The sequence below is a fragment of the Oncorhynchus kisutch genome, linkage group LG2 (genome assembly GCF_002021735.2).
Source record: "Oncorhynchus kisutch isolate 150728-3 linkage group LG2, Okis_V2, whole genome shotgun sequence".
NCBI lineage: Eukaryota > Metazoa > Chordata > Actinopteri > Salmoniformes > Salmonidae > Oncorhynchus > Oncorhynchus kisutch.
In genome coordinates, this window is record NC_034175.2 from 18,194,668 (window position 1) to 18,210,989 (window position 16,322).

The following is a 16,322-nucleotide window of genomic DNA, read 5'->3' on the forward strand; positions in this document are numbered from 1 at the left end:
ATTCACTCACAATGTCAGAGGGACAGCTGAAGGCAAAGAAAAAAGTGAAGCTATAGCTCTATAGAACTGGGGATAGTAACTTTTTTCTATAACATGCTCATCGGTGCACGTGATGGGGAAAAGGCTAGTCACAGTCAGCTGCAGACATATAAGATTATATCAAGGATCTTCTCTGAACCGACACACTGTTATCTAGATGTTACCTGGCCCCGTATCAGATAACACAGCTAGCAGAGATTATGTGTGCTCAGAAAACTGCTATGCACCAGTCAGAAAATACAAAGACTTTAGGCCTACACTGAGCTCAATTAATGTCCAAATGGAAATCCCATCATGACATTTATTTAATATACTTAGTGAAGAAATTCATAAGGTGGGAAGCCCAATGTCCTTTATCTTTTAACTAAGGAGATAACATATTATACATAAGCTGTGCTCAAAGAAAAGGTACATTGCCTTCAGAAAGTATTCATACCCATTGACTTATTCCATATTTGTTGTTACAGCCTGAATTCAACATTGATAAAACATATATCTCATCTACACACACTATCTCATAATGAAAGTGAAAACATGTTGAGACATTTTTGCAAATTGATTGAAAATGAAATGTTTACACCTGAGTCAATAATTTATAGAAGCACCTTTGGCGGGGATTACAGGTTTGAGTCATCTTGGGTATGTCTGTATCAGCTTTGATTCGTCTTGGGTATGTCTGTATCCGCTTTGAGTCATCTTGGGTATGTCTGTATCCGCTTTGAGTCGTCTTCGGTGTCTCTGTATCCGCTTTGAGTCGTCTTGGGTGTGTCTGTATCCGCTTTGAGTTGTCTTGGGTGTGTCTGTATCCGCTTTGAGTCGTCTTCGGTGTCTCTGTATCCGCTTTGAGTCGTCTTGGGTATATCTGTATCCGCTTTGCACATCTCGATTTGGTGAGCAGCGGTGAACAGCAATCTTAGTCTTTCCACAAGTCTGGACTTTGGCTGGGCCACTCAAGGACATTCACATTGTTCTGAAGCCATTCCAGCATGGCTTTGACTGTATGCTTGGGGTCATCTAAGGTCGTTTTCACTCTGAAGCAGGTTCTCATCAAGGATTTTCCTGTATTTGGTTCCATTTATTGTTTCCTCTATCCTTACCAGTCTCCCTGATCCTGCTGCTGAAAAGCATCACCATAGCATGATACTGCCACCACCATTTTTCACAGTAGGGATGCTGTTCGACGGGTGATGAGCTGTGACTGGTTTCTCCAGACATAGCTCTTTGCACTCAGGCCAAAGAGTTTAATTTGTGTCTCATCAGACCAAATAATATTTTGCTTTATGCTCTGTCTTTCATGTGCCTTTTTGCAAACTCCAGGCATGTTGTCATGTGCCTTTTTCTCAGGAGTGGCATCCGTCTGGCCACTCTCCCATAAAGCCCAGATTGGTGAAGTGCTGTAGAGACTGTAGTTCTGTCAGAGTAGTTATTGGGTTCTTGGTCACCTCCCTTCCAATGATGGAGACCATTGTGCTCTTGGAAACTTTCAACACTCTAGAAACACTCTAGAAACTGTTTTATACCCAGATATATCCAACATTACAAGTCTCTCTCTTTCTATTCTGGTTAGAGCCCGTTTCTGTTCTGTGAAGGTAGTACGAGATCTTCAGTTTCTTGGCAATTTCTCACATGGAATAGCCTTCATTTTTCAGAACAAGAATAGACTGACGAGTTTCAGAATAAGGTTCTTTGTTTCTGGCCATTTTGAGCCTGTAAATGCTGATGCTCCAGATACTCAACTAGCCTAAAGTAGCCTCTTTAATCAGAACAACAGTTTTCAGCTGTGCTAACATAATTGCAAAAGGGTTTTCTAAAGATCAATTAGCCTTTTAAAATTATAAACTTGGATTAGCTAACCCAACTTGCCATTGGAACACAGGAGTGATGGTTGCTGATAATGGTCCTCTGTACGCCTATGTAGATATTCCATAAAAAATCTGCCATTTCCAGCTACAATAGTCATTTACAACATTAACAATGTCTACACTGTATTTCTGATCAATTTTGTTATTTTAATGGACAAAAAATGTGCTTTTCTCTCAAAAACAAGGACATGTCTAAGTGACCCCAAACCTTTGAATGGTAGTGTATGTAAATGAGATATTTGTGTATTTCATTTTCAGTAAATGTGCTAAAATGTCCCAAAAAAATTCACTTTGTCAAATTTCTAAAAACATGTTTTCACTTTGTCAGTATGCAGTGTAGATGGGTAAAAAAAGAAGATTGAATACATTTTAAATTCAAGCTGTAACAAAATGTCACGGGGTATGAATACTTAGCAGTTAGTGAGTGCTACAGGCCTACCTACCACACACGCATCTGAACTCTCCTTATAGACATTTCTGAGAGAGATGTCATTACATGATTAAGAGGAAGCAGCCAGGAAACCGCTTAAGCCCTATTTCCTGTCTGTTGCCATGGTGACAGGCCCACTTTTACAGTTGACTATCTCTAGTCAGTTAATTTCTTGCTGGAGGAAAGAGAAAAACACAAAAGGTGCAGGTGTCTTTGAATCCCCACTGCACACTGTGGGCTTTTATCTGTTCAGACTAGCCCTTCAGTTCAACTGGGCCTTGGTCTGACCCCTCACCCTGACACCTGAAAACAATAATTGGCTCAAGGGCCTTGGCCCCATTGGATGGAGCTTTTTTTCTCTGGGTTGAGCCTTAGCAGGCTGGTCCAGCTGGATGTCGTTCACATAAACCTACAAATAAACAGAGCTTTTGAATTAGAAAATCCCCAAGCCTGTTATGAATCAGAGCATTCATGAATTGTGATCAGTGTAAACACAAAACACATTTCCCTTAGTAGGAATTGTTGAGATTTATCAAATGCACCCCCTTTATAACTCAAGATCTGAGACTAGGATATCTGGAATATACAGTTGCTAGCGGCCGGGGGGGTAAAATAAAACTTTTGGGGGGGCTTCAATTGGCTCATCACACTCTAGCGACTCCTTGTGGCGGGCCAGTCGTCAGCTTAACTGTGTTTTCTCTGACACGCGGGTGTTAAGGTGAAGTATATCTTAAATTCTGTGAATAACAGCTGTATCTGTTATCAAGATTTATTATGAGTATTTCTGTAAATTGATGTGGCTCTCTGCAAAATCACCGGATGTTTTGGAAGCAAAACATTACTGAACATAACGCGCCAATGTAAACTGAGATTTTTTGACATAAATATGCACTTTATCGAACAAAACATACATGTATTGTGTAACATGATGTCCTATGAGTGTCATCTGATGAAGATCATCAAAGGTTAGTGATTCATTTGATCTATATTTCTGCTTTTTGTGACTCCTCTCTTTGGCTGGAAAAATGGCTGTGTGTGTTTTTGAGACTTGGCTCTGACCTAACAATCATATGTTGTGCTTTCGCTGTAAAGCCTTTTTGAAATCGGACACGATGGGTAGATTAACTAGAAGTTTATCTTTCATTTGGTGTATTGCACTTGTTAAGAAGTGCAGTTTGGCGGGTCATGTTTCGGAGGAAGAATAACTCTACCTTCGCCTCCCAAGCCCGTTCGGGAGTTGCAGTGATGAGACGATCGATATTTGGAGAGAAAAAGGGGGTCAAATAAAATGTTTGGGAAAAACCTGCCTCACTCTTATAGAAACCTAACCCTGGGATAGAATTTTACTTTTCAGAGGAACAATTACACAAATGTTAATTACAAAATGTTGAGTGTTTGAGTGGCCCAATGTCAGTTCTGACTTAAATTCGCTTGAAGGTCAGAGACAAGATTTGAATATTGCTGTCCATCAATGATTCCAAAACAAATTTACTGAGCTTGAGCAATTGTGACAAAAACAATGGATATAACTTACACTAAGAGCTGTGCAAGGTTGGTAGACTCTTATGATTCACAGCTGTAATGGCTGCCAAAGGTGTTTCCACCAAGTATTAACTCTGGGGTGTGAAGACATACACAATCAAAACATATTTGGTATTTTTACTCATTTTTATTAATTTGGAAAAAATCCTATAATTTTCTATCACTTTCTTTCACTTCAAATGTACCGTAATGCCTTTTTTGAATGTATTTTATGGCAGCAAAATGTGAAGAATGTACAAGGGATGTGTAGACTTTCACTATGCACTGTATTATTTTACCTCAGTCTACCTATGTCTATGTATTTGCTTTTCACAAATTCAACATAAATTGAAACTAAGACAACACAAGGAGAGATAAAGTCTATGGCAACCAATGCAAACAAAGCTGGTAAATAGGTCTTATATAGCCATCAGTCTTTACTGACTTCCCTCCATTTCAAACCAATGTGAGCTCAGTATTTTGAAACACTGTTCATTCATGCCAATGTAGTTATAATACATTATATAGAGTATACACTCCATACGGTATAATCCCTTCATACTCTACTATGTCACCAGGGTCAAAAGTATACTGACAAAAGTAAAGCAGTGAAAATGTTAAAGGTTTAGGATGAACAGATGAACTATATGAATTTATACATTGCTGGAGAGCAGAGGTGACATGGAGTCCATTGCTGACAGAAGCTGCATTCCTGCAATGATGAACACAAAAAGGGTTAAGCCGCTCCCCTTTCAAATGACTGTGTTACTGGATTATTGCTAAATTCTTTCTGGGGTTTTCACTTGTCAGGACAAGCAGAGGCCCACTGTCAGCAGATAGAGAGAGAGAGAGGGGAACAGAGTGGATGAGAGAGAGAAACAAAAAGAAACAGGGAGACTGATAAAGTATGAAGAGGGAGGAAAGCAAGAGAGAGATACTGTAGTTTGAAGAGGAACAAAAGTTTTAATTTGAATTTTATAAGGAAATACAAGAGAGAGAAGGAGAGAGATAGAAACACTAAGGGGTGTGTCATAGCAATTTAGTTCCTCAAGGAAGTACAACTGACATTTATCTTGAGATGGTGGCGAGCAGCACAGATAGACGCGACACAGAGGGATTTTATTTTATTTTCACCTGATAAGATGAAGGGATTCCATTAACGAGTGCTCAATGCTGACAACCTGAGCCACGTGCCGTGGGGACTGAGACGTTTGACACGAAGGAGGGAGGGGGACTCTCTCACACACACAGGTAAGAAGACTCTCAGGGCTTTCTCTATCTGATAACAACTCAACCATGTCTTTTCTATGAACAGTTAGCTCTACCTTTGACAGAAATAACATACACTCTTGCAAATATAACATTTGTGTTATTATTATAGCGAGCTTGTCGTTTTTTTGTTACATCTTTCAGTACAGTTATATATACAGTACAGCTATATGTATAAAGTGAGAAGGAAGGTGGTACTGAACGAACAAATAAGATCATGTGTGAATTCCTCTTCAATACTTTTCTAACTTAGACTGGACGTGGGAGACGTGTATGTACGTACACTCAGTCATGCTAAAACAGGTACAAACGGAACCCAGTCCTGATATGTGAGGAGAGAAACCATCTGTGCCTGGTGGAGCTTGCACAATCAAACGAGCTGTGGACTTTATTTTCCTCTATACTAGCCTACACGGATTGAGAGTGCCAGAGAGCCAGTCAGAGCGAAAGACAAAGACATGGAAATGACACATCAATGTGTTGAACAGACAGTAAGAGGTAAAAACAAAATTGGTCACCACAAACCAACTGCTCTGTTTCGCTTCCCTAATAAGCCAGCAGAGTTGTGTGTCAGTCTTGAACAACAACTCTTTAAAGACGTTGAGAAACGTTACAAGACTGACAAAACATGTGCAAAAATCATATTGTATGAACACTTTTGAATGAGAAACTGCCAGCATCAAACAGCAGCCAGTTTTTTGGTCCATTATTGTGCCACATGCTGAACCTGCACACACACGGGACATAGCCTGATTTAGAAACCCATACCAACTAAATGCTGAGAGCAAAACTGGAAAGTTCCGCACTTTGTGAGGTCCTCTATTGAAAAGAAAGGTCTGGACCTGAGCTCATGATAATGGCACCAGGAGTGTGTTCAATGAGGTGGTAGAACTGCACATATTCTCTGTGACTAAAAGTCATATGATTAAAAGTCATGTCCATCCTATATGATATATTTCTATCTGAAAAACCCTGAACATTTCACCCTTCTGAATAGACACTATAGGAACTGGGAGGCCTCAATGCCCCATAATACCACTCAAGTCTGGTGACAGGCAGCAGGTGACAAAAGCCTATAGGGCTAGTGTTAGTGGAACATGTCTGCTTGACCTGGTGCTTTGTAATAGCAGCAGTAGAAGTCACGTTCTGTCCAGGGAAGTGGAAGGGACTCCCCAATTCCCCTGCTAAGCCCTGTGGGTACACACACACACACACACACACACACACACACACACACACACACCCCCTCAGCAGTCATCTACGGAATGCTAAATATTTACCTCTCCTTCCCCAATCTTACAATCAGCGACCACTATCTCCAAGTCAGTCAGCACAGCTCTTCTTGATCCACACAACCTGCCCTCCTAACACTCGAGTCATGGAAGACCCACATTGCTTGGCTTTTCCATTTCCTGAAAATGTACTAATGTCTGGTTTCATAAAATTGGTTCCTTTTGTTAGAGAAGTTAGTGTTCTTCTATCCATAGCCTAATGGATAGCAACTCAAATGTACCTTATTGAGTGCTCTCTAAATGTGTACATGGTCATTGTTGCTGTACTCCACATGAACTGTGTAAACATAAAAAAGCGTTATCAGTCTGCCCTGTGCTGTCCATTACGGGAGAGTGTTTTTTCTTGTCGCATGAAGACAACCCAAAAATCATATTTCTTACTGTAAACAATTGACCCTTAGCAGACTAGTCAAATAAACAGAGTGACTTTTCCTTTAAGCCCAGCCAAAGAGCCAGCTGTGGCTCCATATTTCTGGAGGGAGGATACATGGCTGATGGGTGCGCTCGTCTCCCAATCCACACTGGGCTTTTCTGCACTGGAATGAGATTGAGAGTGAATCTGAAATAGCTATCATGCTGTTCCACTTCCATTATCATCGTTAAGGGAAATTAATCTAATGAATGTTCCCGCAGAGAGCGGAGGCTTTGTACTGGAGCGTACCATTAGAAATGTGACACTGGATACGCATGTAATAAAAACCCAGTGGGATGTCATATGGGAGATGTGTGTTTGCTGATTGTGGAACATAGGCTATTAGCGAGGTATGCCTATTAGTACGTCAGGATCATTTGATTTATTGGTGGGAAAAGTAATTTGCATTCAGTGCTTACTGCATCAATTGTGAGTCAGATAGATGACTGTCATTTGGATCACGCACACATGCACGAGTACACACACACCTGGACCCGTATTCATAAAGCCTTTAAGAATAGGAGTGCTGATGTAGGACCATTTCCTGTCTGTCAATATAATATTTTTTAATTATTATCCAAAATATTAAACTCATCCTAGATCAGGACTCTGAGACTCTTTGTGAATAAAGGCCCTGAAGCAATTTAAAAACACCCGTATGTGTGAAGGCCTTGTTGCCACTTAAAGGATACCTCAATGCAAGACATTTTGCCTAAGGGAGGATTCCAAGACAGTAAATATACACTCTTGGGGGGAAAAAAGTGTTTTCTATAACCTAAAAGGGCTCTTCGGCTGTCCCTATAGGAGAACCTTTTGAAGAATCATTTTTGGTTCCAGGTAGAACCCTTTCCACAGAGGGTTCTACCTGTAACCCAAAATATTTTTTCCTATGGGATAGCCATTGGGTCTAGGGCCATGACTTGCTCTATTCCCCCTGTTCTGATGCATGCAATCTAGGAGCACTTGTAGAAACCTGCCTGAGCTATGCAGTCTACCTGCCTCTCTCACATACTTGTCCACACAGGCTTTAAGTAGAGATTCAGCCCTGAAATGATCACCACAGGATGATTGTGAATGCTCTCAACATGTAACAGAAACCAATGGTAGGAATTGCGTAACCTTTTATACATAGTTCGTACCCATTTTTACAATGTTGAAAATGATTTGGCCACAATGTAAAGTTACACAAAAAAGTATCTATTTCATGTATAAAGTCGTATACTAAAAAGTGGTACCTTCTGGGCATTAGACTATGTGTTACATGTAGGTTAGGCCCAATTCCATAGGTGTAGCATGGAACCTACTGTGTTCATTTGATTTGAATACATCAAATGAACCTGTAACACAGCTGCAGGACAAAGCTGCAATGACACTAGTCCTGTTAAATGGTGTGTGGTGCAACAGTTGTGTGTGTTTACGTGATGTAGGTGCACTCATGTCGTCCCATGAGGGTTAGCTCTCTGTATCTTCACTCCCCTGACAGGGACACGGTGTGGGGAGAGGCTGTAGCCTCGGTGGGTATTACCCAGTGGTGTAAAGTACTTAAGTAAAAATACTTGAAAGTACTATTTAAGTAGTTTTTTGTGGTATCTGTACTTTACTTTACTATTAATATTTTTGACAACTTTTATTTCACTACATTCCTAAAGAAAATTATGTACTTTTTACTCCATATATTTTCCCTGACAACCAAAAGTACTCATTACATTACATTACATACATTTTGAATGCTTAGCAGGACAGGAAAATGGTCTAATTCACACTTATCAAGAGAACATCCCTGGTAATCCCTACTGCCTCTGATTTGGCGGACTCACTAAACACATGCTTTGTTTGTAAATTATGTCTGAGTTTTGGACCATGCCCCTGGCTATCTATAAATTTAAAAAACAAGAAAATGATGCCGTCTGGTTTGCTTTAGATAAGGAATTTTAAATTATTTATACTTTTATTTTTGATACTTAAGTATATCTTAGCAATTACATTTACTTTGATACTTTTGAAAACCAAATATCTTTAGACTTTTACTCAAGTAGTATTTTACTAGGTGACTTTCACTTGAGTCATTTTCTATTAAGGCATCTGTACTTTTACTCAAGTATGAGAATTGGGTACTTCTTCCACCATGGGTATTACCCATGGAACATCCCCTGAGCTTAATGTATGTCTCAGTTGGATTCTCTGTGATACAAAAACAAAAAGCCCAGAAAACTGAACTGAGGGAGATCCTGTGGCACGGCTGAGCTAGGAGTTAGAAATAACATAATAAGCCATCTCTGCTCACTTCTCTCTCCCAACCCCCAGGTAAGGATGGAGTCATTCAGCTCCAAGGATATGGCCATGCAGGCCCAGAAGAAGATCCTCAGCCACATGGCCAACAAGTCTGTGGTCCATATGTTCATAGACGACACCAGCAGTGAGATTCTGGACGAGCTCTACCGTGTTTCCAAAGAGTATTCAGGCAACCGCTCAGAGGCCCAGAAGGTGGTGAAGGACCTGATCAAGATAGCAGTGAAGATTGGCGTGCTGTTCAGACACAACCGTTTCAGCCCAGAGGAGCTGAGTCTGGCCCAGGACTTCAAGAAGAAGCTACATCAAGGAGCCATGACAGCCATCAGCTTCTATGAGGTAAACATGCCGGCATCTTGCGTAACTCTATAATGTTACAGTGAGTTAATTGATCATAGACCTCTATGCATTAACGGCTCATCATTCTCTATCAAAACAGATAAGAGAATGACAACATAATAACAACATTGTTATCCGATCTCTATTTCCCTCTTCTTCTTGTTCAGGTGGAGTTCACCTTTGACAAGACAGTAATGTCGGAGATCCTGACAGAATGCAGAGATCTGTTGTTGAAGCTAGTCGACTCCCACCTCACGGCCAAATCCCATGGTCGCATCAACCACGTATTCAACCATTACTCCGATCCAGAGCTTCTGACCCAGCTGTACAACCCTGATGGATCCTTTAAACCCAACCTCACCAAAATCTGCACCGGCCTCAACCGTCTGCTGGAGGAGGGGACATTATGAGAGTGTGAGCAAGTCTATGATTGTGAGAGAGACACTGGGAGATCTGCTTGAAGGGGTCTGCTTAGAACTCAAGAGAGGACTGTGTGTAAGGACAGGAAGTGTCCATGCTCTAAATGAGAACTGGTGAGATTTGTGACCCAAGTTTTACTTGATGTAGTCACTCACTGATCTGTTCATTTCCAAAAAGGGTACTGCCCAAAGTGAAAGAATATGAGAATATGCAGGATGATGTATAGTTAATGTCTCCTGATGAATTGTGTCTCCACGAATGGAGTTCCTGGAAAGTCAGGATTAGGTTAAGATTGTGTCAACCACCTGATTTTATACAGTGGAATTTCCGTCCAAGGTTTCACATACTCATTTACTATTCTAGTTTTTCTGTAGTTTTTTTCTCTCTTGCTCGCCATATTATGTACTGTATAGGGAAAGATAAACCTCAAGGACTGCACAATACTGACTGACAGAATGAAAACAAGGGTTAAAAGCAAGCGGTGAAATATAAGAATAGAGTACTACCATCTAGTGGTCTAGCTGGCAATGACTCAGTACTGCATGTATCGAAGAAAATATAAAAGCTTATGGAGAAAACAGTGCACATTTATTGTGGAGATACAAGAGAGTAATTTCATAAGGCCCAAAGAGAAACTGGATTGGAATATTTAAAAATAATTTGGGCCTTATAAATCATAGGATTGGAAAAAAATAAATGCCTTGTAAATTAGTGCCTTTTTTATTGTCCATTTGTGAATATATTGACTTCACATCTTTAGTTAATGTTATTAAATGTACAATATGTGCAATTTATCAATAAATTGACAGCAATGTGTGTACATACAGTACCAGTAAAAGTTTTGGACACACCTACTTATTCAAGGGTTTTTCTTTCTTTCTTTATTTTACATTGTAGAATAATATTGAAGGCATCAAAATTATGAAATAATATATATGGAATCAAAAACAAAAGTGTTAAATTAAAATATATGATATATTTTAGATTCTTCAAAGTAGCCACCCTTTGCATTGATGACAGCTTTGCACACTCTTGGCATTCTCTCAACCAGCTTTCTGAGGAATGATTTTCCAACAGTCTTGAAGGAGTTCCCACATATGCTGAGCACTTGTTTGCTGCTTTTCCTTCACTCTGCGGTCCAACTCATCACAATTGGGTTGAGGTTGGGTGATTGTGGAGGCCAGGTCATCTGATGTAGCACTCCATCACTCTCCTTCTTGGCCAAATAGTCCTCACACAGCCTGGAGATGTGTTGGGTCATTGTCCTGTTGTAAAACAAATGATAGTCCCACTAAGCGGAACCCAGATGGGATGGTGTATCGCTGCAGAATGCTGTGGTAGCCATGCTGGTTAAGTGTGCCTTGAATTCTAAATAAATCACGAGTGTCCCCAGCAAAGCACCCCCACACCATCACAGCTCCTCCTTTATGCTTCACGGTGGGAACCACACATGCGGAGGTCATCCGCTCACCTACTCTGCATCTCACAAAGACATGGAATTAGGAAGCAAAAATTCTCAAATTTGGACTCATCTGACCAAAGGACAGATTTCCACCAGTCAATGTCCATTGACTGGCTCAAACGCATTAAGAAGGAAAGAAATTCCATAAATACATTTTTAACAAGGCACACCTGTTAATTGAAATGCTTTCCAGGTGACTACCTCATGTAGCTGGTTCAGAGAATGGCAAGAGTGTACAACGCTGTCATCAAGGCAACGGGTGGCTACTTTGAAGAATCTCAAATATAGAATATATTTTGATTCGTTTAACTCTTTTTTTAGTTACATGATTCCATGTGTGTTATTATGTCTTAAGTTTTTATGTCTTCACTATTATTCCACAATGTAAAAAATATAACAAATAATGAAAAACCCTGGAATGAGTAGATGTGTCCAATCTTTTGACTGGTACTGTAGGTGGTTAGCTAAATGGAAATACCTGGGTAAAAAAGGGACAAACTAGTGAATTAACAGTAACATCACATATAAAAACCAGTAACCAGGCCAGATGCTTCTGAAATAATTAAGGCAAAATCAAATATATATTGTACTTCGAAACTACACCTCTGGTATTTAAACAGCAGAAAAGTTTACAGTGTGAAACAAAAAGGAAACCATACCAGAGGAATATCGTTTTGTCTTTCGTTGAAATAGCAAGGAGAAACAACAAGTTCCTCACTTTGATTGAGTATAGCCAATTCAGTACTGTAACAATAAAGTTGGTTGGCAAAATTAAATTAAATATCAAGGCAACCTTACCACTTACTACAACCTAGTGCCAGGATTAGAAAATGAAAGTGCAGTGCTCAGTATTCTTCTAAAAATAAATATGTACATCATTGCATAATTGTAACAAACACCCAATGAAGACTAGGCTATACCAACTCACATTGGTTTCAATAATAAATACATTTTTTAGAGTCATTCTATTGTTCTCCAAGACTTGCATTTTTTTCACATTTCTGACATTGCATAAGACACTACAAGGTAGCATAACTCAAATGATCTAGCGCCTGTGGCCAAGCATAACTTGGATAGTTACATGATCACAGTAACATATAAACACAAGTCAAAGTACCACATTCTGACTCTCGTTTTGTGTAGTAAACAGACAACCAGACAGTGCTGTTCTGGACATGGCAAATATATAATATGTAATCTATGTACTACAACTTTAAATAACTTGGTAGTAGTAAATTACTTGCCTAATAAGAAGTATTCTTATGTCAAAATGAAACTCACACTATCAGCAAAACAATTATATCAACAGTGCTAACGACCAACTTTCAACTCCAAGTCCATAGAGCAGCAAGTTACTCATCAGTAAAAATAAGAACTCTCCTAAATCTGTAATGCCAGATTAGCATGGACGTCTATCCCTTTGATTTTTGTATTAGTACCACGTGTCCCATGATCTGCCTGACAGAGGCAAATCACAACTCAAAGATCTCATCCTCTCTTTCTCACAGTTTCTTGGTGCATTTGGTGATGGTGAGGGGCACTGCACCAAGTATGGCTTGCTGATGCATTCTGGGAGAGGTGATGACTGTGGCACTGTTTGACCTTGTAAATCGACGGTCTGTTGTCTTGCTGGTACAAGCTGCTTCCAAAGATGTCAAACTGTGATGGAAAACCCCAACAGGTGAAATAAACAGAACCTTGACGAAATCAAGCATTGTATGAAGAGCTAAGCACATAATACAGTGTTGTCCAAACCATGGGGCCAAATGTAAATACATTTGTTTTAAATTGCAGTTGCCACTTGATGCAATTAACAGAATGGTTTCTGTTTTCTTCCTACAAATATGTCTTCATCTTTTGAACCGTTTAAGCTTCAAAATGTTATGACCCCATCACTCAAAGACAAGACTTTGTTTCCTTCTAGAATGACCACAATGCTGCATTGGAATAATTAATAGAGTGGACAAGACCAGGGACTAAATCAGACTTTTTTAGACAGAAGATCATACAAAAATATTGCCTGATCATCTTCTGAACTTCCCAATACCTTTCTGTTGCATTTCTGTCACTTCAAACCATACTTTCTTCAGATTGAAATACTGTCAAAAGTACTGTCTTAGTCACAATTTTAAAAAAGAAACATTGGCTGTTGATTTACATACCATTTTTTTACATGGTGGGGTGGCACATTTATTTTATTTTTTTTCAAAATGGGATCGAGGGCCCAAAAAATTTGGGAACCCTTGACATGTCATGACATCATCACATTGACACCCTAGTCGTTTAGATGGATATTATCATTTCATCAAAGTTAAAGCTGCAATATGTCATTTTTGGGCGACCGACCAATTACACATAGAAATGTGTGTTATAGATCTGTCCTTCTCATTGAATACAAGTCTAAAAAGCGGTATCTGTTCTATGTGAGCTATTTCTATGCTTCCTTTTCTTAAGATCGTTTTTGCATATTTTTTCTTTCGGTTTTGTACACCATCTTCCAACAGTTGAAAACAATATTTTTGGTTATGGAAAAGCCATTTCACAGCGGTTTAGATGGTACATTGATTCTCCACACTATACTTGCTTGTTTTGTCACAATCTGAAATTATTCGATTTTTTGCAAGTAGAAAATGGTGGAGCGATTTTGCATAGTGCATCATAAACTAGACTGACCACTAGTTTATGACAGGACAGAATAATACAAAGTGGTGAAGTTATCTGGGTGAATTTACCTTTTCTCTCCCTCTTGGCATCTTTTCACAGCTGCTTGCTTGGTCTGGCTGATCATACGATCCATCCTTTTCAAGAAATTCATTGGAGAAAGTTCTGATGTACCTTCTTGTGTCTTTTCAGAATTGTTCACTGGCTTCCCATTTTGAGTAGAGACTTTTTTACTTGTACTGTCCTGTACCTTGCCTGAGTCCTCCTCAGTCACATCTACCCCAATATTAGCATCACTGTTGTAGTCTGACAGCACAGGGATAGAAAGATACTTCTTTAGGAATATTGAGTCATTCGTGTACAGTCTATTTGCTCTTTTGATTTGTTCCATCTGTTAAAAAGATACAATTGCAGATGTGGGTTTATGAAGCTAAACACATTTATCACCATAGCATAAGTCCACAAATTGCCCATTTAAATTGTCATGCAGTTAAAACTCCTCCTTGACAGGATGTGTGCTGGGGCAACATTTCAAATACTCAAACATTTTGGAAGAATGGCAATGCCAATGTCTAGCTACTCACAGATACTCCATATTTCAACGCGAGTCCTTGCAACGTCTCTCCTGGCTGAACTTGGTGTTCAATTCGTCTTTGTCGTACCGGAGAAAGGTTGGATTGTACAAGACTGCCATATGACCTCGTGCGGTTAACGGGGAGTAGACCGGCTCCACCCGTTGAAAGAGGAGCCCGTTCCCCGTGGAACATGGTTGAGCTTATCTAGCCCCCCTCTTGACTTGCTAAGTTAGCAATAACGTTAGCTAACGTAAACCAGTTTACGTTACTGGCTATAGTAGTTACTATAGTTTGCCAGCTAGCTAAATTGCCTATACAGTTAGAAAACCTGTATCGTCGTTATTGTAGGGAGGTGGTAGCTAGCTAATAATAACATGAGTTTAAGTGCATGTAGCTAGTTTACCTTATCTCGTCGACTAGCTAGTTAGTTAGCTTCTAAACAAAATCTTGCCATAGGAAAAATGTATTCAGTCAGCTGTCTGTTTCCATGGCTGCCGTGGTATGACCAAGTCCCACAATTCCTCACTGAAAGCAGGAAGTAGCTAGATTACAAACGGTTTTGAAGATGTTTGGAATAGCTAGCTAGCGATTCGCAAATAAGGACCTTGCTAACAAATATTTATTTATTTATTTCACCTTTATTTAACCGGGTAGGCAAGTTGAGAACAAGTTCTCATTTACAATTGCGACCTTAGCTAAACCTATTAATCTAAATGTCGTTTAAAAGAGAGGGCAATGATCAGAGTCAATCGAATATCCCCAAGGCGAGCCATCTTATTAGTTGTTACTTACACATAAATCAATTTGTACTTTAGCTTCCTAGCTACATGCGAAACGGGAACGTTTGTCATTTTAATTAGCTAGTTAGTTAACGTAGCTAGCTAACGTTACTTGTTTATTTCCCAGAAAGGGCGTGTTGCAGAATTTCATTCCAGAGGATGAGGTAGCCTTGATGAAAAATGGAAGGTGAAGTGCCCGTTGTGCAAGAAAATAGCCCCCCCTTTTAATTTCCTTAATTTTGTGGCTAGAGTCAAATACTTTCTGTGGCACACATCTGAGGCAAATACTTCATATAGAACAAACTTCAGGTCAGGATAGGCAACTGAAATGAATAATTCATGTATGTGTGTTATTAAAACGGGGAGTCGACCCGTTGAAAGAGGAGCACGTTCCCCGTGGAACATGGTTGAGTTTACCACTCTAACCACTAGGCAGGGTAGCCTAGTGGTTAGAGTTTTGGACTACTATTCGGAAGGTTGCAAGTTAAAACCCCCTGAGCTGACACGGTACAAATCTGTCCTTCTGCCCCTGAACATGCAGTTAATCCACTGTTCTTTGGCTGTCATTGAAAATAAGAATTTGTTCTTAACTGACTTGCCTAGTTAAATAAAGGTATAAAAAAATAGAGGGAGGAAAATGTAGGCAAGCAATAACATTAAAATAAGACATGGGAGAGATTACACATTTTGGCAAAGTGTGAGATTTATTTATAGACTAATACGCTTGTTGTTTTTGTCGCACTGCTTTGCTTTATCTTGGCCAGGTCACAGTTGTAAATGAGAACTTGTTCTCAACTGGCCTAACTGGTTAAATAAAGGTGAAATAAAAAATAAATAAAAGTAAAACTAGATCAGAACCGTCCAGAGTAGTGATGTTCGTTAGGTGGGCGGGTGCGGGCAGCAATCAGTCGAAGAGCATGCATTTAGTTTTACTTGCATTTATAAGCAGTTGGAGGCCACGGAAGGAGTGTT

General features: G+C 39.7%; 2 protein-coding genes across 3 annotated transcripts; one reads left to right on the plus strand and one right to left on the minus strand.

Annotated features, from left to right (window-relative positions):
* Positions 1-4,634: 4,634 nt before the first annotated feature.
* On the plus strand, positions 4,635-12,299 carry LOC109908494 (tumor necrosis factor alpha-induced protein 8-like protein 2). 2 transcript variants are annotated; one of them, XM_031789435.1, is made up of 4 exons: positions 4,657-5,103; positions 5,375-5,619; positions 9,130-9,453; positions 9,621-10,724. In XM_031789435.1, exons 3-4 carry the CDS (start codon positions 9,136-9,138, stop codon positions 9,861-9,863), a joined length of 561 nt encoding a protein of 186 aa, XP_031645295.1. In that variant the 5' UTR covers positions 4,657-5,103; positions 5,375-5,619; positions 9,130-9,135; the 3' UTR covers positions 9,864-10,724. The 2 variants fall into 2 exon arrangements, with proteins under 2 accessions (XP_020362739.1, XP_031645295.1); XM_020507150.2 differs by lacking the exon at positions 5,375-5,619 and having other exon boundaries at positions 4,635-5,103; positions 9,621-12,299.
* LOC109908484 (lysM and putative peptidoglycan-binding domain-containing protein 1) lies at positions 11,789-15,576 on the minus strand. The gene is made up of 3 exons (XM_020507141.2): positions 14,581-15,576; positions 14,068-14,387; positions 11,789-12,994 (listed from the first exon to the last, which is right to left on the minus strand). The coding sequence occupies exons 1-3, from the start codon at positions 14,761-14,763 to the stop codon at positions 12,838-12,840; spliced, it is 660 nt and encodes a 219-aa protein (XP_020362730.1). The 5' UTR covers positions 14,764-15,576; the 3' UTR covers positions 11,789-12,837.
* Between the last annotated feature and the right edge of the window lie 746 nt (positions 15,577-16,322).